The sequence below is a fragment of the Leuresthes tenuis genome, unplaced genomic scaffold (assembly GCF_036924035.1).
Source record: "Leuresthes tenuis unplaced genomic scaffold, fLeuTen1.0.hap1 SCAF_6, whole genome shotgun sequence".
NCBI classification, from domain to species: domain Eukaryota; kingdom Metazoa; phylum Chordata; class Actinopteri; order Atheriniformes; family Atherinopsidae; genus Leuresthes; species Leuresthes tenuis.
Window position 1 is genome coordinate 14,029,914 of NW_027325360.1, and position 27,746 is coordinate 14,057,659.

A 27,746-nucleotide genomic window follows, 5' to 3' on the forward strand; every position below is an offset into this window, starting at 1 on the left:
AGAGGCGAAGTACAGCCTGGACGGTCGCCAGTCCAACACAGAGACAAACGAGACAAACAACCACACACGCGCTCACACTCACTACTAAGGATAATTTGAGAGACATCAATTAACCTTACCCTTTATTTCAATTAACATTATTGAAAATGATCAAACAAATCTTAAAGGTCTTTGAAGAATTGTTGTGCGTTTTCTATTCATGCCCTGTCATGACTGTGGAAGGCCATCAAATCACGCTCTATATTAAAAAGAGCCTCACATGAGACTTTATGTACGGGTTCTTCTATTTAACCAGATGACTCAATTTCCCAGCAGGCAGCACTAACATGCCGTATACGCACGACGTAGCTCTCAGCCAATGGTCTTTTTCCATACACGGAACCAAAGAGAGAAGAGGGAAGTTCAGTTTGTCCGCTTGGCATGGCAGTTTGAAGAAGTTGTTTTATCGTAGGAGGACGTGGAAAATGAACAAGTGTAACTAAGTTCTGCTCTGTGGATGTGTCAGTTTGATGGCCGTACGTCTTATTTGACTGTAAGTCCACATTTTGAAGCTTCTGTAGACAACGGTTAAACGACTTTGGAGTGATTAAGTTGCTAACAAGCTAACAGCGAAAATAAAACCAGCTCCAGGCAAAGAATGATGACAGCTTCACTTTATGTGCTGTATCCACGTAGTTATGACATAATTTGACACGGACATATATAACTACACTGTATTTTGAGGCTCTGTGTGCATTGTTCAGTTTTGAATATTTTGAAGGAGTAGAAGGAATGCCGACATCGTGTGGTGCAGGGCAGCTGTTGCACACAGACGTCGTAATAAGCTGTATTATCGTTCGTGGGAACGCTGGTAGACAGGAGCAGATTGCTTTTTATTAAATTAATCTTGTTAGCGTCTCAGTTTTTTTTTTTTTTGTTGTTCTTTGTGGTTTTTGATGTGTATGACAATATATCTCGAATCATTAGGCAGGAGGGTACAGTTGGGCTTGCTTCCGATGTTTAACAGAGGTGCTGTTTAATTACTTTTTTACGTTTATAGACGTAAATCCTGTCCGAGATTTAGGGCTAAATGATCTGTCGCTTTGCCGCTGAGAAGTTGTGACGAGCAAAGCTGAAATGAAAAGTTAAGAGGGATAGGTTGATTGGCTAAAAAAATAGACTAATTGGTTATTCAATTTATTACTAATTTGCATTTTTAGGATATAATTGCCAGATACTCAGTGGTGGCTTATTCGAGAGTCTGCCATAACTGTCATCCATAGCTGTCTCTCCAGTTTTAGAATGTTTGCTATCCTATGATAACACAATTTTAAAACTGTCAGCTTTATCTGGTTATTACTGATCAGGACATCACCATGGGAGAACTGTAGATGTGGCATCATACATTTCTCTCTCTTCAGTCTTCAGGCTCTCCCACATGGCTACTCAAGACTACTGTGAGGTGCTTTGCACAAACTGTCCTTTCCAAATAATGATAGGGTTAAGGGTTTTTAAACTTTTTTTTTTTTTTTTCACTATTTTCTTTGCATATTGCTGGTGGGTCCAAAGACTTATTGTGTGATTCTTCCTGAACCAAGCTGTGTGCAAACACTGAAATTCTTTTTTCCACGTCACCCACATGATGTACAGCTAGTAGATCCCAGGGAGACGTTTTATGAATTCAACAGAAAATCCATTGAAATAGAATGACTGACTCTACCTTTAATCCAAATCCTTTTAAATACTGCATTATGCTGCAAAAAAAAAGTACATTTGCAGAAAGTGATGTTTAACTGATTTGGTTATATTGAAATAATGTCAACAATATCATAATTAGAACAGCAAACTCCATGAAACCCAAAGTCCACAAGCTTAGTTTAACAAATCTTAAAAAAGATAATATTTGACCAGTCACATCTCATTCCTGCTCCAAAATGTGTTCAGCCAACACTCGAGCTGCTGACGAGTGTGTCCATGTACACATTTGTACGACATCCGTTTCATCGAACATTTTTGTTTTACTTACTGCAGCATACGTATGTTTATTAATGTACATGTGACTGTTGGACAGAGACTTTGTGTGAGACTGTTATTTACCTCTGCTCTACTGAAAATGGAGCCCCTAACAGGCAAGTCAACAAGAGGCGTTTGTTCCTAATTTTGTTTGGCTTTTTTCCTCCCTGAAAATGAGTATTTGTATATTCACATCAGCGTGCCATAGGGGCTTTCCAGCAGAGATGATGGCAAGACATTAAACAAATCGTGTGTAACGAGGTGATCGTAAAATACAACCCTGTGGTGTCCCACACAGACCTGTCATTATAGCAAAAAACAACAAATACACACATACACCATTCTCAGGCTATATATACACGGACATGAAACACATCCTCACACACACCCTTGGGATCTGCCCCCCACGTTTTTTTTCTCCATCTTCATAAAACTTGAAGAATGTGCTGTTTATTTCTCAGTAGGCCTTCATGAATGTGTGGGAGAGGGCTTGTTTGCCTGGAGCTTCAGAGTTTGATCATTAAATTGCGGTAATGCGAAGTTAGAATAACCAGATTAGTGCAGTTTGCCTCAATTTATTTTCTTATTATTATTAATTCCACCGATTATTGCATTAGCCACCAGTGCTCTCATAGGAAGCGATGAGTGATGCAGGCCACATGTGCACATACTAAAATAATGCCCAGCAGTTGCATTAGCAGGTTGATTTTTTTATCAACTGACGATGGTTTATCCAGATTAATTTATATTGCTGTATGGCATATACAAATATATCATACATATACATATATATATATTGTATTGTATTTGTAATTATGGTTATAATTTACCTTTTGCAGATTCAGAAAGACTGATAGTATGCTGACTTCATATTGATGACAAATAACAATATTCTCTCAATTCATAAAATGATGTGATGAATATCCAATCATTTTCATTCTCAAGTTATAATTTTGGATGTCTTTTATTTACCTTATTTCATAATAAGCGATATATCTTGCTTTTGGACTGCTGGTCACTGTTGGTTTGTGTTTTTGTCATTTTACTGTATAGTATCAGACGTATGCTCGTCCTGAATCTAATTAGCTCATAACTGACTTAATCTGAACCCCCTTGACACTGGAAAAAAAGTAGCTCCATGAATTGCTCTTACACAATGAAATGGTGCCTTTGGTTTTTCAGTCCTTAAGGTTACAGTAAATCTACCCTGTGAAGTTTGAAACTGTTCTGGTCCAACAAATGTTATTTTCTCCATAATAATGTATTAAGGAGCCAACTAAGTGGGCTAGTGTAAAACAGGCAATAGATTTTAATCATATGACTCATTTGTTTCTGGGCAAAACTAAAAGGGACCCAGGAAAAAAAAAACACAAAAAGTATTCAAAAGGTCCATATGTGCCATGTCTATGTACAGTACATCGTGTTTCACATATGTCCCACCTCAATCATTTCATGATTCAGATCCCACATAAAAGAATGATAAAGTACAGAGAACATGAAATACTTTGGTCTTGTTGTTTGTGTCCTAGGATTTCTCTTACTGTCCATGTAAAGCAGCTTGGACAAGCAGCCAAATGACTGACCTGGAGCCAGTGAGCAAGCTCCAACCAGCAGTGGAGCCGCATGTCTTGCTGAATGTCCAGGAGATGCAGCTCTGGCTGGACAAAGCAGTGGCTTGGGGCCAGGCTGACAGTCCACACACTCAGAAAGACACCTGCCTGCACTTGAACAAACTGGGAAATTTCCTCCAGCAACTCCTTAACTACATTAACATTATGGTAAGTAGATTTAGTGAAAAGCTCATTTTCTCATCGTTACTTTTGTGATATGTGTGCACTTGAGGAATTTGGTTAGTTCTGTTCCTACACCATATTTGCTAACTGTCTATTAATTAATTAGTGTCCTGTGTACACTTCGAGGCCCGTTCTCCCAAGATCAACACATCTCGCCTCGTGAAATAAATCAGAACACTTAATACATTATGCTGAACAGCAGTCATCTGATTAATGGTGCACAAAATTGATTAATACGCATGCAGTTCTATTACAAATGCCCCAAACATGCGCAAGCTCAATCTGTTGGAACCAGGGCCTAAACACTAAGTAAAGCAACATTAGGTTCCCGCTAACAGAAGCTGCTCTGTGCGGTGCAGAGGCTGTGTATGTCTGGCTGGCAGAACTGCAATGTTGAGTTAGTCAGGTAATAGGCGCATTGGGACCTCAAGCGCTAACCTAATGTATCCCCATATCTGGCCCAGCAAATCTGGGAAAGGGGCCGAGGACAGAAGGGCTGCAGTACTCTGAGATTTCAGTTTTACTCTGGTCGGGACTCCTTCTCACTGCCTCTAAAAACCTGTTTCTATCATGCGATATACTTCTTTTCTTACATGATTTCTCAGAATGATTTTTACTATTGGTAAATGGACTGTGCTTGTATTGCACTTTTCTAGTCTAGGTGACCACTCAAAGCGCTTTCACACGACATGCCACATTCACTCGTTCACTCACACACTCATACAGAATGCTACACATTCACACACACATTTGTACATCGATGGACGCTTCGGTAAGAAGTATTTTCCCCAAGTATTTTCGACATATGACCCGGAGAAGCCGGAAGTGGAACCACCGCCCTTCCATTTGGTAGGCGACTGCTCTTCCTCATGAGCTACAGCCGCCACAACGGTACCCTTGCAAATTTGAATTTGAGTTCCATACACTTCTTGTGTTTTACTGTAACACGAAGATAATGATCAAATCAGTCCCAGTGTCTGTATTTTTATAGATGGAGCACTGACTGGCAGTTATTTTTCTCTGTCTGTTCTTTTTCCTGTTCCCATTATTCTGGGTGTACGTCATGCAGAGGTGTCAGTGTGTGTAGGATAATAGAGCAGATACAAAGAAAGATACAAAGAAACAGAATGGTATAGCTTAATTGGGTTGAAATCCTTTTTTACTGGCAGTGAGCTCGTAAAAGACCAGCTGAGGATAGACTGCTTCTTGGCAGCATTTTGCATCCTTTGATGACTTTACAACTTTCCTGTGGCTTATGTCCCAAGATGATAAATACTCCTATTATTAATTTCCAAGTTTATACATGGTTTAACGGTTGGAGGATGTTTTCTATCTCCATGCTGCCCTTCATAATTGTAGTCACAAGGTAGGAAATGTGCCGATTTTGTCACATTTCAGTCCTTGTAAAGGAGCAGTTTGGTTGGAGCCGAGTTTCTACTTGTTTGTTGTATCAGAGAATCTTGTAAGACTTTAAGATGGATGAGTAGGGCATTTCTGTCCTCACCATAGAAACTTTCCCGTTTACTGTAAGGCTTACTCTGATTGCCTCTCTGCATCTGCACTGCAGCAATGTCAGGGACAGAAGCGATACCCCAACGTTGCCTTTATTGTTGTCTGTAAACTTGTCCCATTAGTCTCCTCGATCAGTACTTAATCAGCCACTTCTGTCTGAGATGTTTCTCTCTAATCAAAACAAGATACATGGCCTAGAACCCATTCATAATTACGGACCGCGTTGGCACGTTTTCGATGCCGAATTTGCCCTGGTCGTAATTACTTTGTTTTGTGATGGCTTTTTCTTTGAGGCATTCCTGCAGTCACAGAGCATTGGGCAGTTTCTATTGTAAATGAACATTCCTTTTCTGTTGCATCAGAATACACACACACACACACAAAACATTTAGCATGAATTAATAGGAAGTGTGAAGGCTGTGAAACAGACATCGTTGGTGTTGTTGCGGGCCATTGTGGGGGTTTAGTGAAACACTGCTTGGCCTCGTCCCATTATGCCTTGCATTAATGGTGATCTCATCGTCTTGAATGAATCAAGTTTGTCTGTCCTCTTAACATGTCTGATGCTTTTTAAAGGCCTGAAACTGTCTCAGCTTTTTCCTTTTTTTCCCAATGAAACAGTTCTTTGAAAGAAAAAAAAACTTGTTATATTTGAATAGAAACAAACTTTTTCTACTCAGGTTGTCCTGAGCTCTTAATGAAATGTTTGTGACATAATTATCAGAGAGAGGTATTACAGCTCTTCTCCTTAAAATGAATAATTTACAGCTTTTTTTTTTCTTTGCAACTTGTTTTAGGGTGTGAAGTGGTCAACTCAGCTCCACTGCCCTCTCTCCTCTGTGGGTTGTCTAAATTGAGATCTGTCCTATTGCTTCATTCTGCCACGCAAATGTAGACCGGGCATCAATTGCACTCAATAAATCTTGACACATGTTTTTACTTCATGGGAGAACAGACAGCACCTAGCTTGAGAGCTCATACTAGCACAAGTAAAGAACCGAGCTTATGCTTCCACACAGTTTTGACCATGAAAAGTGGATTATGATCCTTGTGAAAAATGTGTTGAACTGGCCTAGATTGATGCGACACGGCATCGCAGATAGGAAGACTGAAATAACGTTGCGGTTTGCAGGTAGGTTGTTACTTTAAGGTCGGGACACTTCACTGGGCTTCTTTTAATCAAAGTTTCTGTTTCTGAAGGTGCAAGACCATGACTTCAATAGGAAGGTGCGAATTGCCGACTTCAAACTGGGGAAAAAGAATAAAGAACACCTATTAGAAATTTGATCCATGTGATCCTGAGTGAGTGATGGAGCATATAATTTTTTTCTTTCGTACATAAAATTAGAAATTGTCTTAGTCCTTGCAACAAAGTTCCATCTTTTTATATCTTAGCATGATTGATACTGCTAAATTCCCAATAAAGCTGCTGTCATCCACATATTTTTCTGTTTCTTTTCTTGAACAACTGAACACGGCAGAAATTGTAACTGAAAGTCGGTTTTATCAAGATTACATTTCAACTCCTCCATCCACTTTTGCATGAACTAGAGGCCAAAGCGCTGCCTTCGGGTGTTCCTTTTTCTCTTCTGTTTAGTTGCCTGTAGATAATTGCTGCATATTAAGTTCTTGTAATTCAGTTTATGATCTGCAGATCCTTTCAGCCCTGCATGGCAGTGAAGTAAGCAGAACTGTCTCTGGTTGGGAACAGGAGTCTGGCATGTGTCAGATGTCAGTAGAATGGGTGGAACTTTCCTTTTGTTAAATGTTCGATTAAGTTTTTTTTTTTTATATGGGTCCAAAAGTCTGTCATTTCTCATGTATATACTATCAAAAATTAGGACACAGCTGCTCACTGAGTATGAATGGGTAGGTGTGTCCAAAAATGTTACTGGTGTGAGTATAAGATTTCTGCACACGTGCTGATATGCTTGTAAACTGAAGTAATGCCTCACCTCTTTGATGTTTATTTTGCTTGTCCGAGTCTATGAACTGAATGCAGGCCTCCTATTAAAACCCAGGAAAGAAATAAGATGAATAAAAAATAATAATGCACACCTGTTTACAGAGCTTCATCAGTAAGAAAATTATTAAAGGTTATTTTCCAAAGTTTTTATCCATTGAAGACATTTGTCTCAGTCTCCAGCTGATGTGTTCTGGCCTCGACTAACTCATGCAATGCATGATTTTGTCATAGTAACATTGACATTTTGGTGTAGTCTGGTTCTGTTTAACTGCAAGTTGGGCTGGCTGTAGTTGTCGTTTAGTTCTTATCTGACATAATCAGTTATATTATGCTCCAGTCTAATTTTCTTATATCATGCACCGTTGAGTTTGTTGATTTATTTATCTATTTTAATTTTTATTTTATTTTTCTCACTGTTTGGATTAATCATTGAGGGAAAGTTGATGCTTCTGAATTTTTTTCTGTATCCCTCACCACTGGCTCTCTCAAAGGACAGCGATCACTTTAGCAAACAGGAAACATATATGATGCCTGAGCAATATATTGTACACATGTATCTGTTACTTAACTTGTCCCCCACACACAGTAAGTAGAGCAATGACCGTCATTATTTGTGTCTTCTAATGTCTAGTGCTGTGGCTTATTGTTGCTTTGTTAAAAGAGTAAAACGGAAGCGGTTCGAACAGGTGATGATGTGTAAACATTTGGAATACTGTGAAAATGTGAACGATACAGTACCTTAAGTTTATAGTGTTTTCACGTCTGTCATATTTTAGTTGAACGATACGCTGGATGGAAAATGCATCACTATATGTGCCTTCCCAGAGGTATTGGAGTATTCGAAATTGAAAACATGTACAGTGTTAAATCAATGTTCTCTCCTCTGTGATTCTTTGTGTCTGTAAGAGCTCCACAGCGGAAACCATGAAGGAGCTGCCCTTTCTAGGCCAGCTTTTAGGCCGGCTGTGCTGGAACCCTTGTGTCACTGCGGGAGGTGAGTGCATCATCTGGACACTCTATCAGTGGTGGTTTTCAAAACTTTGACATGTGTAAAATGTGCTGTGTGTTGGTGTTCTGTCTGCAGATACAAGCAGAGGGCTTCTCCTCCAGTGTCTGTTGGGACTGTACTCGGAGCATCCAAGCAATCCTGTGGAAAGAAAAGCAAACCAGTGGATACGGGTATGAACTGAGCTTTCTAGATCTCTTCTAAAGCAGAACTCAGGTCAGGTAATGCTACTAATAGAATACTTTATTTACATTATTTATTTTGTATATATATATATATATATATATATATATATATATATATTTTTTTTTTTACCTCAAACTGTAAGTTTTATTTTAGTTAAATTAGTTTTAACACTAAACAGGAGTTATCTGCTTGTCACTTCTCTTGCATAACGAACAACAATATAAACTGAATTTTTAGAGGCTTTTGTGTGTCATGTAAGATTAATGATCATTTTTGACCATTGCAATAGACTCTTGAGGCTTCCTGATTTACTAACTTTTTTGTTTTCTTACTCTGCCAAGGCAACAGCCAAAGCAAAGGTACATCTTTAGTGTTTTTTATTTGTATGTAAAGCTCTTTTTACACCCACTAACATCTGGCTTTTTAGTGCAATAGAAAAGTGTTTCAGACTAGCGCTGAATGACTCTGCACCAGGTGTTGGGCTGTCCACCTGAGTCAACTGTAATGTGTGCCGTAAATATGGACCGTAATTACACTTGATAACCCCTGAACCATGTTACTGCTGATTGAGAGCATACATTAACTAGCCCGAAAACTCCCACCACTGCAAACCAATACTTGCCTTTCTCTTGCTTGGCCACACACAGGTATTACCGGTCTTTCTTTTGGGCACAATGTCGTTGTGAGTCATTTGTCAGTTTTGGTTATTTAAACATCACTCCTCAGGTAGGAACACTAAAGTAATGTAACAACTGACCAATGGAGGCAAAAGGTTGGTAATAGAACACATCGTGGCAAAGGTTAGAAGCACCAGAATGTCTCGTTTTTCTTTTTCTTTTTTAATTGGTAGTGACTTGGTTGCTACTTCATGACAACCAAATAAAGGCTGTCATTAATGGAGTGGTGTTCATGTCTCCTTTGAGGCAATAACAAGAGAATTGCACAAAACATAGCTAGTGCAACTAAATAAACACAAAAAAACACGGCACACAAAGAAGAAAAAGCTGATGCATGTAAAAGTAGAGACAAACACTCAAAACTATCCAGATCGTTTACTGATGTTATATTACTTGTATTCTATTTTACGTAATGGTGTATTTTCTGCTAAATGTTGTCCACATGCTAACTTTCATATTTAGATCTGCTCTGTTTGCTGTTTGTCTTGAATTGTTCTGGACTGACTTGACATACAGATTACTTGGCAATTACACACCATTCTTTTAACAATTACTGTTAAAAGAATCTTTCTTTGACTGCCTTTGGGCTGCTGAAGAGATTTTCTGTCTGATTTACTTTTAATAGGACTTTGCTTGCCAACACTCTGCCCCCCTCCCCTCCAATTGGACATGGATGATGAATGAAGTAGATTGTGTCCCTGTTGGCCTACGTCTTTGTGCCTCAAACTGTATTACATATTTTAAAATCAAATTAAAAGTGACTGTTTCACTGCCTCTTGTCACCAGAGAAGGATCAGCCTTTATATTACAGTTTGCTGATCCTTCTCACTGTGCGTTCTCCAGGCTCACACACAAAGGAGGGAAAGCGAACAGAGGGAAGAAAAGATTCTGCAATATTCAACTTTGAGAGGGTTCACACAGATGGCTCTTGATAAACAATGTGGAACCTTCACATTTTTGCCAGATTAACTGTGTGTTTGTATTGCTTTGATTAATTTCTCATCTAATAAAACATCTTGCTAATTAAAACAGTGCCTTGAAAGTAAACCTTGAATTTGCCAGATGGTCTTTGACCCGTAAGAGGGGAAGCAGAGTGCATGTGTGCGCAGTAGTGTTTGCATCTGTTTTCCCGTGTTCCTGTGTGGACATGTGTTTTATATATGATGTACTGTGCTTGCAAAATGTGCTAAGGTGCGTGTGGCATATGGGATGATGAAAAGATTTATTTTTAAAGTTGTTTAGAGACTTGGAGGTATTACATGACTGAGATATAGCTTTTCCCAATGATTGTTACTCATAGGTGGAATATGTAGGTTTGGGGGCTGCACGGGTTCCTGGTTCAAATCCCGGCAGGGGCCTTTCTGTGTGGAGTTTGCATGTTCTTCCCCTGTATGATCGAGGTCTCTACTGGGACTCTGGCTTCCTCCCACTGCCCAAAAACATGCATATTAGGTGAATTGGTGACTCTAAATTGTCCCTAGGAGTGACTGTGAGCATGGATGGTTGTTTGTCTCTGTGTGGCCCTGTGATGGACTGGCGATCTGTCCAGGATGTACCCTGCCTCACGCCCCCCTTGACCCTAAATTGGATTAAGCAGGTATAGAAAATGGATTGGTGGTGCATATTTCCATTTTTATTTATTCAATATATACACTATATTGCCAAAAGTATTCACTGACCCAGCCCAATAAATAAATTGAGGTGTTCCAATCACTTCCGTGGCCACAGGTGGACATATTCAAACACCTCAGCATACAAACATTTGAGAAGTAATGGGTCGCTTTCAGGAGCTCGGTGAATTCCAGTGTGGTAGCGTGATAGGATGCCACCTGTGCAACAAGTCCAGTCCAAATTCCTCGCTACTAAATATTGCACAGTCAACTGTCAGTGGTATTATAACAAAGTGGAAGCGATTTGGAATGACAGCAACTCGGCCACAATGTGGGAGGCCACATAAAATGACAGAGCGGGTGTCAGCGGGTCAGCAGATGCTGAGGTGCATAGTGCGCAGAGGTCGCCAACTTTCTGCAGAGTCGATGGCTGCAGACCTCCAAACTTCATGTGGCCTTCAGATTAGCTCAAGAACAGTGCGTAGAGAGCTTCATGGAATGGGTTTCCATGGCCGAGCAGCTGCATCCAAGCCACACATCACCAAGTGCAATGCAAAGCGTCAGATGCAGTGGTGTAAAGAACGCCGCCACTGGACTCTGGAGCAGTGGAGATGCGTTCTCTGGAGTGATGAATCACGCTTCTCCATCTGGCAATCAGATGGATGAGTCTGGGTTTGGAGGTTGCCAGGAGAACCGTACTTCTCTGACTGCATTGTCCCAGTGTAAAGTTTGGTGGAGGGAGGATTATGGTGTGGGGTTGTTGTTCAGGAGCTGGGCTTGGTCCCTTAGTTCCAGTGAAAGGAACTCTGAATGCTTCAGCATACCAAGAGATTTTGGACAATTTCATGCTCCCAGCTTTGTGGAAACAGTTTGAGGATGGTCCCTTCCTGTCCCAACATGACTGTGCACCAGTGCACAAAGCAAGGTCCATAAAGACATGGATGAGCCAGTTTGGTGTGGAAGAACTTGACTGGCCTGCACAGAGTCCTGACCTCAACCTGATAGAACACCTTTGGGATGAATTAGAGCAGAGACTGTGTGGCAGGCCTTCTCATCCAACATCAGTGTCTGACCTCACAAATGCTTCTGGAAGACTGGTCAAAAATTCCCATAAACTCCTAAACCTTATGGAAAGCTTTCCCAGAAGAGTTGAAACTGTTATTGTCATGGTCTAAGGCGTAGGCGAGAAGACCCGATTGGTTTATTCAAAAAACCACTGCAGATACCTTGAGTAGAACATGAGTGGACAAGATCAGTGATGGAGTGAAGGCAAATGCTATGAACAAACTGGGAGACTAAATACTGCGGGGAGAGTGATTGGTGACAAGATACAGCCGAGGATAGGTGGGCACAGGTGAAAGGAGTGGAGCTAATGACTAGAAGAGAGACTGAGGAAGGTGAGAAAATGGCAAGACTGGCAAGACTGACAAGAAAACACAGATTGTGACAGTTCTAGCTGCAAAGGGTGGGCCAACGTCATATTAAAGCCTATGGATTAAGTATGGAATGTTACTTAAGTTCATATGCGTGTATTTGCAGATTTTTTTTTTCCCAGCCTACCAAGTGACAACTCTTCATCGGTTCTGTAATCTATTTAGTACGACTAACTCCTTTCATTTAAAAAAAAAGAATCATCACGACATCTAACAGTAAGACAAACGTATGCTAATTTTAATCTTACTCCTGATAATTTGTGGGCTCGGCAGAAAACCTCAGCTACCTTTACACAAGTTTAAGTAATATAATTATTAGTTTTTAGCACAAACATTTTTAAATTGTACCCCATTTCACATGAGAATTCTGCCTTATCAACCACAGCAAACCTCAAGTTGAATTTGAATTGAATTCTCTATCTCTATCAATTCTCTATTATTTACCGAAACAGACGATGATGTTCATTTAAGGTGAAATAAGTTGTGGGAAAAATAGTCTTCTGGAAATAACAATGCAGGGAGAAATTCAATGTAGAAATAGAAAACAGTCAGAATAACTATATTGATAAAAATGGAATTGGATGAGAAATGGATAAATCTAAAGGAACAGAGTAGTTTACACATAAGAAATAAGCTTTTATTTAGAATAAAAAAAAATAGCTAAATGAATAAACAACAAATGAAAATGCCTTGATTTTTCTTTTTATTCTCTCACATGTCTTTTTTGTGGCATTTGTATAATTTATTACAAAAAAAGTCTGAGTGCAATCAACTGTAGCTATCTCTGCGGTTTCCCTTTTTTTTTTTTTGTTCTTCCCTTGTCTTCAGAAATACTTCCACTTACCACAAACGATGGGAATGGTGGAAAGCACAAAACACTTTTTCACCACAACTCAGCCCATCTGGGGGGGAGCAGGGCAGATGTGGGGTTTTAGGCCAATGATGGTCTGTCACTGTCTCCCCCTGTGTCTGTGTGTTGAGCTGCTTAAACTGGAATGCGGAGTGCAGCCTGTTTTCTGTTAGCCTCGTCTGATATTGCTCTCCCCAGCATTGTTTTTTTGTGCTGCATTCATAATAGACCAAGATTCTCACACTAAATGGCTTCTAAGTACCGTGTACTTTGTGTATACGTTGTATTTTCAGCAACCCATGCGTGCCGTTAGTAGCCACATGTATTTTTCCTCATTAGATTTGAGTAATACATCAAATATTTGTCTTTTACATAGTGTCTTTGCTTCAGCTCCCTGTCTGCCTCTCCTCTCCACATCTGAGCGTTCTCACAGGGTTTGTTGAATTCTGGGTACAGCCACATCGCTGCAGGCTGCAGTGTGTGAGATAGTCATTAACTCAATTGGTCTGTTTCTTGACATCCTGTACTAGCAAAGAGACCACACAGTGCTGCAGTAACATGGCACGTTTTTGGAGTTGATGACAGATAAGTAAAGCATGAGAGAGTGATATTATAGGGCCAGAGAACAGAACTGTATGAGAGCTACATCTTTGATGCGTATGTTTAGTGATTCAAACATGGTGAACCACAGGTATGCCCCGGAGCCACTGTTGCTGCTTTATAATTTCAAAATATGTTTTTGACTATTGACTGACGCTGGTTGTTATTCTCTATCCTTTTTAACTCCAAGATAAAAGTAGTTTTGTCACAATGATGCCCATCTTTATCATTATGATTCTTCTTGATTGGGATGATTGACAGAATCGTTAATCATCCAAGCAGCAAAGGCGCAGCGATTCTTCTTTTCCTTGTCATCTTCCTCTTTTTCCTGAGCTATGGTCTCATACTTAAAAAAAGAAAAGAAAAGAAAAATCTTATAGATGTTCTGAAGCACTTTACTTTGACATCGTTGGAAAGAGATTAAGATGATAGGCGACAAAGACAGAAAGTCTGCAGTGGTGAAAATACAGCGGTTAAAAAGGGTTTTGTGAAAAGGTTGGTAGTTAAATATCTTCTAAATCTGATTTTCTAACTAAAGTCAACATCTTAAAGTATCAAATCATCCCCAGTTTTATGGGGATATTTTTTTATTTTGCAAAAAAACTCGAATAGCATCTTTCTTTAATGTATGCTTTCAGAACACCAGGTTTGAGTCGTCGCTTTTAACTTATTATTTTCTTAGATCAGACTTCTTTTTTTATGCTGCTATCCCTCATTTCAACTTCCATTTTTTATTTTTTTTTTGTCTCTTGTGTTTTGACCATCTTAGGCTTTACTGAAGTCTTTCATTGGTTTTGGGAGAATCAATCATGGCCTAGTAATTGTTAACAGACATCGAAAAACAACCCAAGTCTGTGCTTTATGCGTTTTTCTGCATCCTCCGTTTTAATTTTAGATTTATGGAGGGATCATTTCTATGGCAGCAGCCTCTACCCAAAGCCAACTCGGTGTTTTTTCTGTGAGAGAAAGATGGCTTTTGACTTCAAATATTTGCCATCTATCTGCCCTTCATCCCATTCCTCTGGCAACCACACCCTTTTTTACGTGCTTCAATGCAGCCATCGCTGTGCGTTCCAGTCTGTCTGATATTTCTTCTAACCATTCTTCCCTCCGTCTCATCCCCCTTTCCCACTATGCCTCCTTACCAACTGTGGGTTGAGCGTGATTGGTTTTGTATGCACTCAATGTGCAGGGTTTTAGGGCTCTCAGATGGTAGTAATTGGGGTTGTTTTGTGAGACTATGTGGAGGGTTAGCATCTTAGCGTGCTGTAGAGCCTGGCCAAAGAAACCACACAGCTCCACCAATACCTCCGCAGCCCTCCTCTCGCTTGGATTTAGTTTTTTTGACAATATCTTTCTGTTCCTCTCCTTTTCGGCCTTCTTTATGTGCAGTCTCATAGGGGCTTGTGCTTTTGTTTAGTCTGCTTAGCACTGTGGATGTTGACTGTCCAACTTGTACTAGCGAGTCAACTTTGTGGTTTAATGCCGGGGATGTTTTCGAAGGCTTAACTCAACCCCCAGTTAAAAGTTGTACGTGTTTGCGTTTCCCCTGAACTTACAATAAAAAAAATCTTGTCAAATATTATTCATTCAACCAGTGGATGCTTTGTTTCATCAAAACTAGTCAGTGTGTCTCACCTCTTCTTTTGCAACATCGTGTTTATGGTGTTTGTTTGGGAGAAAAAAAAAATCATCAGTTTGAGAAGTGTATTGAGAACTACCCCAGTCACATCATAACTTAACTGTATGAGTATTTTGTTCCTCATTGTTCCTTCATTATGACCGGCGTTTTTCACAGATGGGAATTGGCTGAGTTTTATAGTCTAGTTTATCAGTCTATGATGAGGCCCCTCTTAAAAAAATCTTGTAAAACACTAAGGCTCTCTGTAACAAAGAATGTTCATTTCTGAAGCTGCTCATATGCTGTCCATACATTCTCACTTACTGGAATACCTTTTCTCTGCTCATGTGTTTTAAATGATGTGACGCCATCAGAGGCATCTTATTTTCCAGTAACCATTCGCTTTGATGTTATGACTTTTGGAGTTTTTTTGGAATTAAAGTTTTATCTACTGTAAAATGCAATTAATGAAAGTACCAATTGTCTGGTGAACATTCCATCGCCTGTTCTCCCACAGAAAGTGTTGTGTCAGCTTGCCACTGATGAAGATGATGTTCCAGCCCAAGCACTAATGAAGCACATGGGTGTACCGGCTAAAGAGTACCATCGCAAAGTACTGAAAAAGGTATTGTCTCTTTATTGCTGTCGGTCAATCTCGTGCACATATTTATACAGAATGTAATTACACCATCGTGTTTTGTGTGTAAATGTTTTTTATGTTTTATTTTTTATTTCTTCACATTTCAGATGGTCACACGGCTGCAGGAAAACATTGGACAGAGTAGCTGCTCTCAAAGCTCCACAGATCGGAGGTAAACGGAAATCACAGTGAAAACTAGTGGTGCAATGATTACGTAAATAAAGTAGGTAATTAAAGTGCTGAATTTCTAAAGCCATCACGGTATAACAGTGTCACAGAAATGTGGAACTCATGCTTGAATTTATTAGGTTTTGAACCAAAGAATGTAGCTGATTACTTATTTAATTAATTAATGAATTATTGGACATTAACTTCAACAATAGCCTTTCTTAACAATATAATTCGCTTGAAGTAGCAGCAGTAGGGCTGCAGATTAGCAGGACACTAATTGGTGATTGTACTGATATTAAGAATGTAATGGTGATTAAGCTCAAACATCCTGGTAGAATTAAAATGATCCATAATCATGGATCTGCATGGTAGCAGCTGATAGCACAGGTCTGCAAGGCTGATCTGTTTGCCTGCACTTGGAAAGGGGATCAAATTGTTTCTTGTTAAACATAAAACAGACCTGAAACCAGGCTCATTCTGATAATAGCACTTGCACATGACCATATTCTTAATTTCTGTCTCTGATGGATTACGTCACACTTTAAGCTATCCTTGCACTGTGGCTGTCAGATTGAGCTCATGATCTAGGTGACTGACAAACAGGTTATACAAACTCTGAAAAAGATAAAGTTGGTTTATCACAAAAATGCTTTTTTTTTTTTTATGAAACGCTGACAGAAAGTGCTTCTGCCAGGTGTTAACACCTCATTGGATGGATGGATTCTTATCTTTCAGGTGTTCGTGTGACAGTACTCTGGCTACATCGGAGGTTTGCGTCGCCCTCGTCACTTGTCCCGAGACGTCTCCTCTCATTTGTGCTTTGCTGCAACAGCCATTGACCTGTGTCAGAGAAGCTCTGAGTGAAGACTTCATTGATACGTTGAGCTCTGCTTACCCAAGGTAGTGGAAAACTCACTGCTCATATAGTGCATGTTAATTGCACTGAATTCATAGTGAGAAGTGTACACATTATATAGTGGAATGTATGCTACTGTCAGCTAACAGTACTGTTTTTTTCAGTTATGGCTTGTCATTGGAAGAGCAGGCCAGAATTTCTCTGTGGTATCATAGCCTGCCTAGCCTGGAGGAGGCAGTGGTCAGTCTTCTTGAGTCTCTGACAGCCACATGGTCATCGCCACTGAAGCTTGAGCAGGAAGTAACAAAGTCCTTGCTGGTGAGTATAAATCACTACCAAACAAGACAAATTCATCACTCATGAATGTTATCTGACTTTGCAAGGCTACAGTGCTGGAGGTGTCTCAGAGGCTAAACTAGGGCTATAACTAAAACTTTTACTTTTTGTCATATGATTTATTCGTCTCCTATTCATCATCAGTGTTGTCTAGTCTACAGTGTAGTCTGTGAAATATCAACACATTTACAATAAATTACTATTTATTAGTATCGGAGGTATCATCTTGTTATCTGAACATTATTTTTCTGAATTATTGCACTCCAATGTGCATCTACTTACATTTAAAGGGTACGAAAAACATTAAACATTCATATGTTATACTGCTGAGTTATTTGCTGATTTGTTTTATCTTGACATAGTTGAAAAGAACTATGTAGAGTATTTTCTTTTTGTGCTGTGGCATTTTCTACAGTTTTACTGCTGCATGAATTGGCAGCTTTTGAAACGGTTGATAATCCAATGATATACTGCTGCCATTAAATTAGTTTGTTATGTATGAAGTATGACTCATCTGCCTCACATTACAAATCTTTGCACACATCCATATGTGTTTAGCTCCACTTTGAACTGCTTTGTAAACTGTGAAACCAAACCATTGTTCCGTTTTCATATGCACAGCTCTTGGAAATGTCCCATTGCTTTTGTTGGAGGGTCTTTACTGGCTGTTTTTTGCCTGGTTAACGAAATTTTGGCTTTCCTCTGCATGTAATTCACATCATTTGGAAAGTACTGCGTCACATCTCACATCATTTGGCTTTTTGCGACACAGCCTTTACTATGTTGGGTAAGTATCAGATGAATCCTTGGGTGCTTCTAGTTCATGTAACTCGAGCTCAGTTGTAATTCAAAGGTCTGAAGCAATTTTTGTTTGTTTTAACCTCATTATGACTTTTTTTAAGAGGATATCGTCATTGTTACAGTATAGTCAGGGAATTGCAGTCATAGGAATAGGAATTATGATGTAATAAAAAAAAAACTTTGAAAACACTGAAACTTAATACAGTAGTGTCCACCAGAATCAAGGGTTGTGTTCAAATGTTCATACAGAGCAATAAATATCCTTTCATAGAGGTTCTGAATGGCATCCCGTTTACTTGCGTTACTGATTGCAATCCTTTTGGCAGCTGTCAGTGAAATTTGAAATGAATTTACCTGCATTTTGCTCCAGTTACGTTAGATTGAGCTTGTCTTTTGTGTCACTCTTGTTTTCCAAGAGTGATGGTCCACTTGAGCTGTGTATGTATCAGGGTGGCAATGCCCACTTTTCAAGTTTGGGTGTCGTTTTACATAAATTAAGACCGATTGTATCACACTGGAGTGCATGTGCTTGAGTTACTAACACCGCATTTACAAAGTCATGCTTGTTTGGTGATTGTGCTCAACTCTGTCAACTTGAGTTTGTAGGAACTGATGTGACAGAAAGCTTGCGATTCGAACAAACTGCGTTTAAGAGAGAACAGGAAGGCATGTTATTTATTTGTGTTTTCACAGATTGATAAATGTATAGACAATTTCTGGAAAACCTGGGAAAATTGTTAAACCGGATATTGTCTTCTTTTAATTTCAAACAGCATTTTTTTGTGATTTTTTTTATTTTTATTTTTATTTATTTATTTATTTTTTTTGCTGTCCTCACAGGGACACCCAAGCCGTTTCATACAGTGCTTTTTGTCTACCCTTTTATCCATCTTGGATTGACCTCTGATTTTATCGCCTCATTAGGTCACACGCACTTATAGTCATGCGTTATGTCTCACACACTCCTCGTGTTTTTGTTTATGATATTGCATCTGGTGTAATGCGTCTGTCATTAAGCAGGAGGGAGCGTTAGGTTTCAAGTGTCTGTGGATATGAATCTCTGTTGGGACACTCGCGTACAAGAGCAAATAACGTGAGGAAATATGAGCAGACGGTGCCGTCTCCTCACCTCTCTTTCACTCGCTTGTTTAAACTACAATCAAAAATGGGAAACATGAAATTAGGCTCACATTCCTCATTTTGGCTTGCCCCAACCCCCTGTGATCCAGTGAGAAACGCAGGCCCAATAACAATAAACACTGACTTCCTGGCCACGACTGCCAAAAACAGGATGTTTGTTGCGTGCTGTAATTGACCCTCCTTGAAGTGTTAGTGGTAAGGTATGGTGGAGGATGCTAAAAAAAACCAAGTACAGCTGTTTTCACCAGAGGGAACCATGACTTTTCACATGCATGCATGCACGTTGGCATACAACAAACGTATGCAGATGTGCACTGTTCTACATAGATCATGTGCCAGCAAATTTCCGACATGCATGCAAACAGTTACACCTCAAGTGTGTTTGGTTGAATCAGTGCCGTTTTCTGAGAGTACAACAAAGAAATGGACAGAACTGAGGATAAGTGCACGCTTGTTATTTTGACATTGGAATTACACCACGTGAACACTTGGTGGGGCTGTTTTGTTCTTACTGCGAACATAATTGGATTCATACTGTTGCACTTTGTCAGTTGCTCATAGAAATGTACATACAATGGAGGGAAATGCAGCTTAGCAACTCTTTATAAAAACAGGTTATTGCTCATTGGTGCATATTAGGAATTACAGTCATGCAGTCAGTTGATGATCCTATCAAAATTACACTAATACGGCAGTTAATACATTTTGAACTACTAGCGCAAATAGCAGATTTACAATGTTCAACGATATAATTTAATAAATCGAAAAATTTGCTCATATGCACATTTCTTCCATTTTGAAACTTCTGTATTTCCCTGCAGGAGTGACTCTATCAGGTAGACGACATGTGGGCCTTCTATAGTGGAGCACATGGTCTTATGAGTTTAGTGTCGTGGGGGAGATAATTAGGGACTCAAAGATATACACAGTGCAGCTGTTAAATGTTTGCGCTGTGCTGTTTTAGAGTGTGTTAAATTTAAAACACATGATAAGTGTGCATTAGGAGGAGATGAGAAAGTATGTGGGTGGGTGTGTTGGGGAAGGATTGACAAAGTGGTAAACCAAGTGTTTAATGGGGAGGAGAGCGACTACAGAGGAACAGAGGGGGGAACTTCCTATGTGGTCCAAGAGTGCCACCCAGTGGATAAACACTCACAATTTATGATGGAAGCACATCCTAATTACATCAACAAGTTTTGGACTATTTGCTTTGTCCCTAAGCATGTTTACATAATACTAGAGAAAAATGAATTGTTAATCTGACTAAAAGGGGACTTTTGAAATGCATTTACACACGTTAGTCCAATCAAAATCACACAAAACCAAGTTTCTCTTAACCAGGTGAACGCATCCAGGTAATAAGGTCGAAATTCAGATCACTCCTGCATGCATACACTCAAATAGACGTTGAGCAGCAACTTTAGGTTTGTTGTATCTGTTGTATCTTCATATCTGTGAATATCTATCTATCGTTTCTAAGGATGTGTGATTTTGTGTTTTACAGCCCAAAGCGTGTGCTCAGCATTGTTCGATATTTCTAGTTGCAAATGACATCTTCAGGTAAGTGGCGGTGTTAATCAGCTGAAGTTATTCTTTTTCTTCTGCTTGATCCTGTCTTCGATGGCTGGGCGACAGAATGCCACATAGTTGTGTGTGTTTGTACTTGTATGTTTGGCAGGTCCATTCTCACGCAAGCTGAGGGAAACCAGTCTGTTAAGTGCGTTATCCAAACCTTCACCAGGTGCTTCTGCAGGGAACTGGCTCGGCTGCAGCCTCGGGTACGTCTCGTCACGTTATCAGAGGAAAGTCTTGGCATGAATGTTTTGGCTCTTCCTGTTTTCATTGAATTGAATCGTCTTATTCTTCGTGTCATGTCAGAAAATGGTTATTCCCAATATAATTTTCCGGTGATTATGAAGAAAAAAAAAAGAGAGAGATTTCAAGATTTTGATTTCATTTATAATTTACTTAAGTGTACAATCTCATGAATGTACAGTCGCCCTTTAACCAGTGCTTTGAGGGGTAAACTATGCTACACTGATGTGTTACTCTCAATTTTTGTCTGAAAAATGCTGCTCTTAGCTACCAGCTCAGGTGCGTTTTCATCCATCCAGACAATCCTGCATGACTGTAGGGAATTATCTGGCCATTGCATGTCGGCCATTACTGTCAAAAAGCCAAAAAAAGCGATTTGTTAACATGTATCTAAGTTTTGTGCTGCGCAGCTTTGTGAATACAGTTATTCCTTTTCATCACTCTTAAACAGTAGGTGGCAGTGCCACTGTGCGTTTACACTGACCTCACTTTTAGTGGCTGTCATCGCACAGCACTAAACGCTTCCTATTACACGCCACATTACACATTTGCACCGACTGTATCACCGTTACGCAGCCTCCAATTCAGAGTGTCATTTATCAGTCTTTCGGAGCACAAGGATGTACAAGTCGAAAGCAAGTTTGATTTCCACTGATAGAGCTCAGGAATTCTTTTTTTTTTTTTTTTCCTGTGTTGGTGCAGACATCTGCGTCTTTAAAGGCCTTCTTCCCACAGTCACCTCCAGGTCTGCTGGCTCCGCTCTTGACCATGCCATCAGGTCAGTGTGCACATGCATTCTTGCTGTGTTTGTCTTTGGATGTTTCAGCCTGATGCAAAGCACAGAAGCTTGTTTTATGAGTAAGACTGTATCCAAGTGTTGTTTAACTGTCTGTCAGCAGTTTTCCCTCTGCAGAATCGATGGTGCTCCTCTGTGTCCTGTTCGTGTTAATCAGTATAGTTAGTGTAAACTGTGTAAAGCGTTTCATGTTCGATATAAGTCGACGGGATGCGATGTGTCATGTCATTTGTGGAATCCATACAGAAATTTAAGTTCCTTGTTTTGTTTTTTTTCTTGATCGTATTCCCCCAAATTTGCTTATGCACGTATTGATCATCTTAAGAAGTGTTACTGTATTACCAGTGTTATGTCAGGGAATCTATACCATTGAGATGCACAGTAGGTGAGTGCAGGAGCACATTTCTACGCTGCTTATCAGTGTGCCCAGACTGGCCTGTAGGCAGGAATTATTTACATGAATGGAGCCATTTAGGGACGCGCTGGAGCCCAGCCAGGACTCAAAGTTAATTATCACTGCGTACGTGTGTGTGTGTGTGTGTGTTTGTGATGAAGGGCAATTTTTCATCAGGGAGTGAGTGGCAATGCTTCTGTAAAAAGAAAAAGAGTTCCTCAGAAAGATTTAGCATAGCATTTTTTAATACATTTTCTGGGGGGAATAGGAGATGTGTGTTAAAGTTTGTTAGTTAACCTGAAGTGTCAGCCTGGTGAGAGTTCAGTGGAAAATTGGCTCGTGGGAGGAAGGTATTTTTCCAGAATGTGGCATTTGACAAACGCCATTCTGGCTCTAAAAGCATTTACGTGTAATTGCTGGAAAATGGGAGAAAGTAATACATACGAAATACAACACATGTGCCTGATATTTAGATAAGTGGGTTTTTTTGTCTGCATCTTTCAGCTTGTTGATAAGATGGGAAGATTAACACAACTTACATCACGACTGTACAGTAAATCTGACAATGCAGCCGTCGGACAGGGTTAGCAGAACTTAGCACAAAAACAGAACAAGTAGTCTGACTCGGTCTCAGGTAACCGGCACCACTCAAAAAGCTACAACTCATTCATAAATATTTAAGTTTATATAAAATAAAGTTGAAAGAAGCTTCTGCTTACGGCGTCAGAGTATTTTTTTTGCATTTTTTTGACAATGGAGGAGTGAGGAAAAGCAATATAAAGATTTGACCTGATCAAATGAATCCAAAAGAACAATGCACTTTGTACTTTGGTAAACACTAACTGACTGATAAATGTCCGTATCTGTGTCACAATTAATCATTATGTTGATATTACTGAATGTGGCATTGCAGAGATGCCTCAGGAAGCATGGAAAAATCACCTGAAGTCGCTCAGCAGCTCTATACAGAGGTTGACAGAGGAGGAGGAGGAAGGAGATGGAGACAACACAAGCACCAGGTTAGAGGGAGAAAGGCACGGAGAGAGAATTTTCTTTGTAGTGTTCCTATTTCTATTAGTAGCTGTACAGAGGGTGGTTAGTCAGTCATTTTCCCCTTGCATCATTGTAGAGAGGTCCATGTGACTTCTCCAAGCATTCATTAGAGACTGTTATCTTTTAAAAGAGGGTATGTTGGAGAATACAGGCATTGGGAAGTCCAAAAAGAGTGAGAATAGTAGTGGAGAAGCGAAAGGTTGGAAGAATGTGCTAAAATAAGATACCACTTCAGCATAAAAAAGAAAAAAGCAGATAGTTGCTTTGGTTGGATGCATTTAGAGTAAAAGAGTACAGGGAATGCAGATAAAAAGCAGAGCACATTTGATGCCCTATAAAGATGAAGAGGGTTGACTTGATACGCCAGCTGCGGCTTTAAACAGGGGCCATTATCCCCAACAACGCTTCAGTCGAAGCTCCATGCAGAATTCCCAAAAAGTTGTTCCAAGCCAGCAGTGGGAAAGTTGTATGGTGTGTTACTGCTGCCAAAGCCCTGCAGACCACTGCTGCTGTTCACATGTTGATGCCAAGGGGGAAAAAGGTCAGATGATGAGGACCGCTCTAATGATAGTATTAGGGGAAATCTGAGAAAATAATCTTTACTCTTTAAACTTCAAATTGTTCTTGTTGCTGTGAGGCTCGGTTCAGTTTGCTGCAGCTCTCATCTCTAAATCTTATCAGTTTATCTCGCAGTCTTGCATTTATACTTGAGCTTTACAACACTGACGTTTGTTTTTTCTCATACATCTTTCTCTAAATTGCTCTTTCTTTTCTTTTAGAATGCAATCGGTTCTTCTTTTTTACAATTTGACATTAAGATGTTCTAGTCTTCAACTGATTTCTTTACTCAAATGTGGCATTAATTTGCAGTAATGCACTGAATTAAGTTTTTAAATGTGAACTAGTAATAAAACAATTAAACAGTCATGTGTCCTTTCTGACATTTTCTGCAGTTGTTGATTATTTTGTGTAAAAGAATTACTGCAGATGTATTCACGGTGCCGGTAGGTGGCGATTTTCTATTAGAGATTTCTTTTTTTTTAATTCAACATGTCCTGGAGATGGAGGGAACGCAGGATAGATTTTCTTTAAATGTCTGGCTGAAGAAAGATGAAGCTTGTTCAGATTTCTGATGGATTTAGCATTTGCACTTGTTACTTATGCCCTTGTTTGCGATGGTTGTCACTTTTTATTTAAGTTGTATGTGATGAAACATTACAGATCCTCAGTATGACATCACAAATTAGATCAAACAGTGAGATTCACAATAGTTGTGAGTCAGATTTGTATCAAAGCTTTGTGTCTCTTTGATAATCCACACACAGTTTCCACTCTCAGAGTTGGGGTTCATTTATAAAGCTTTTATGATGGAAATGACCCTGTTATATCAAGGTTTTTTTTAAGCACATGTTGCATTGTAACTTGCATTTCATTGACAAACAGTAATCATGTCAGGGTTTGAAATTACCCATGCAGCACGAACTAATGTGATCATTTAATGTCCACAATAATAATGGTCTTTACTTCCACTAAAGTGTTGTTTTGTTAGCCCTCCACCTGTAGTGTTGAATGTTGCTTCTCCTCCTGTCCCATAGGGGGCATCACACAGTGTTTGAGGCCTGGTTCCTGCTGGTTCAATGCGCTGACTGGGTGCAGGTGGCAGTCCAGCTGTTGGTTACATCTGGGCCTGAAGACTGTGGTCCCCTCCTGTGGCTGCTGACCTTCTACCACCACCCCACCAACAGGTGGCACCACAGAACTTTACAGCTGGTAAGACTGTTCTCAGAAAATAGAAGAATGACTATTTGTCCGGTTTATGTAGCCGTGGAATCACCTTGTTGTCCTCCACTTTAGCATTCTGTCTGATTTGATGGATTGCTGTAAATCTGTTGCTCATATCCGTGTGACCTCATTGATGGGTTATGGGTGCTAAAGCACGTTTTAAATGTATTATCTCCAAATTTAATTCTTGCATCGCTGGAGCGAAACTGTAAAGAACAACACAGTACGGAAGTTCTGAGGGATGTTTTGTGTGACGAGACAAAACCGTGTTGATAAAATCTCAGATGGTCTGTGCAGCATCATAATTCAACCAGGGAACGGAGTGGAAGCTCTTATTTGCCCCAGACAGCCGTGTGGCTGCCGAAAGTCACAGAACCACTACAGAAGAAGAACAATAACACATTAAAGAATAAATAATGGATGACCACCATCTGAGAGGCAGAGAGTGAGACAGTGGTGAGAGTTGGAGATACAGATGAGGGAGGGGAGCTGGGCAAAAAGGGTGATGTAGTATTGATTTCTCAGTGAGTGTCTGGCCAGCTGGCCTGAGTTTAGTCTCTCTGTCTCCAGTTTGTCCGCCTCCTCTCATAAACCTCAGAGACCCGCTGTTGTCGCAGCCATCTCCCCCATTACAATTATATGTTCAACACCCATTAAGTCCTCTTCTTCTATTTTTTTGCATGTTGCTAATCTCTTGATCCTTATTCGCAGGAAAGATCAGAAAATCTTTCAATTAGTGGCACAATCCTTTTGTCACCAGGAACAAGCCAACGAAGCATGGGACCATCTGCACACTGTTTTCTCCGCCTTAACTGATCCTCTTCCTGTTGGCCGCCTGCAATCATTGATCAGCCTGCTTTCAGCACAACGTCAGATGCCATCACTGGCTTCATTGTTGACCCTCAACCTCTTGATTGATTTTGCCGTTTTCTGCCAACTACCACTGAGTAACTCAACAGAGATTTTGAAGACGGTGAGGAAAATGCTTTGTTGATTGATCTACAGCCATTTCCAGATCTTTTTTTTTAAATTTTTTACAGCACTTCCCGTATTTAAACAGTCATGCACAGGAAATATCATTAGAAATACATATGAACATACAACATTTTTGTCATTAACGAGCAAGAAATGATTACAAACACTGAACTGACGCTGTGATTTCAGGTTTTCACGACTTTAAACACTAAATCACTAAATAAGAGTATCACACAATCTTCGTCAGAATGTTTGGAGCTTGTTCAGGCTTCAGTGTCTTGCCCAAGGACACTTAAACGTGATGATGGGAGAGACGCAACGCCCACAAAATTAAAAAAATTAATAAATAAAAATGCTCTCCAGATTCCAGAAACGATCCCTTTTGAAAAAATAGTGATGAATATGAAAGGATCCACCAAAACAAGGAGAGAAACACTGATAGGTTGTTTATTATAGCTGCCAATGCAGGATATCGGGTGAATGAAATGTGTGACGCACAGCAGTACGCACACAGCTCACAAAATACTTCTGCTTTAACTTTTATGTTTGAGAAGCAGAGAAAAACAAGACCACACTTTTGTTTATTTTAGGATAAATGACTTTCAGAAAAGTAATTGTGGCTTTTTAGCATTTTGCTGCTGTAAAAAAAAAAAAAAAAATCTTATTTCAATCCGACATGATTTTGACTTGCCTTTTCTGTTCAAGCGTCTTCTTGGCCCTGTCAGTGGCAATAACTTGTCCTTATCTGTGTCAGTCCAGGTGGTGAATCAGTCTGGTCTGTTTGATGAAGCAGCGTGTGTTCTCAGCTCACTTCAGCTCAGACTAAATGAGGGAAGCTGCTCATCAAGTGACAGAGTTCATCTCAGGATCAAGGAACTTCAGAAGACATTAACGCACATGCAAGCACAACAAACGGCACACGCTATCCACAACAGGTGAGAGCACAGATCCACAAACGCCGAGTAATGCATAAGGCCACGCAGCGGTGAGCTCATCCTCCTGTTGGATTTTGCTGGACGACAAGCAGCCATGCTGTTGTGTAAATGTGCTGCTGTGTGATATGTGTCAAACAACACAGAAAGGACAGATTACTGTCTGCGGGGTGGATACAATTATACGCACACGCATTAACACATCTGAAAGGCCCACAAGGACACTTGAGCAGTGACAGATGACACTGTAAAGAAGCAGCAGCAGCTCGTACGTGTCAGAGTCCTCCCACTCACTGGATTTTCTCACAATATTAGTCTTTCACGCTACACAGGCTGAATGCTGAATGCAAGACATAGGTTTGAAGGCAAGAACAGCCAAACTGCAGCATATTTTCTGCTTAACCCTTCCTGCACGAAGGACATTCTCCCACAATGCGGAGTATATTTTTTACGCCACTTGCAGCTTTTTTTGTGCGTAAATGATTTGTATGTCTTCATTGATCAAAAAGTTTAAGAATAGCTAACGATATATTTGATTCACAATTTTGTGCACACAGTGCCTTGCTTGTACTTACTGCATATAACATTTTTGTGTCTACTGGTTGACTGCTGCCACAGGAATGTAAGCAAATGAATGCATGCGCTTGTCCACTTACATTTCTTGCAGTTTATATGAAAAAATAAATGTTTGCCGACGTTTAGTGTTGTTGAGGTTTAGTTTTTATCTGGCACGGCATGCCCGTGCTGGACGGTTTTCAAGCCGTAAAAGTCGTTGGGGCAACAAACATGGGATTACCGTAATTACTGCA

At 39.9% G+C, this 27,746-nt stretch overlaps 1 protein-coding gene across 1 annotated transcript; it reads left to right on the forward strand.

Annotated features, from left to right (window-relative positions):
* The first annotated feature begins 429 nt into the window (after nt 1-429).
* Nucleotides 430-27,643, forward strand: fancc (FA complementation group C). Its single transcript, XM_072387740.1, has 15 exons — nt 430-532; nt 3,522-3,770; nt 8,170-8,257; nt 8,348-8,442; nt 15,764-15,871; nt 15,994-16,058; nt 16,793-16,957; nt 17,078-17,231; nt 20,695-20,750; nt 20,869-20,968; nt 21,708-21,783; nt 23,109-23,214; nt 24,844-25,018; nt 25,791-26,003; nt 26,765-27,643. Exons 1-15 carry the CDS (start codon nt 497-499, stop codon nt 26,942-26,944), a joined length of 1,866 nt encoding a protein of 621 aa, XP_072243841.1. The 5' UTR covers nt 430-496; the 3' UTR covers nt 26,945-27,643.
* Nucleotides 27,644-27,746: the final 103 nt, after the last annotated feature.

What these genes read in the sequence shown, in the direction of transcription:
- fancc (XM_072387740.1), top strand. Translation starts at nt 497, where the DNA reads ATGTGTCAGTTTGATGGCCGTACGTCTTATTTGACT. An exon ending in ATCGCAAAGTACTGAAAAAG is followed by an intron (nt 15,872 to 15,993) that starts GTATTGTCTCTT and finishes TTCACATTTCAG; the next exon opens with ATGGTCACACGGCTGCAGGA. An exon ending in CAAAGCTCCACAGATCGGAG is followed by an intron (nt 16,059 to 16,792) that starts GTAAACGGAAAT and finishes CTTATCTTTCAG; the next exon opens with GTGTTCGTGTGACAGTACTC.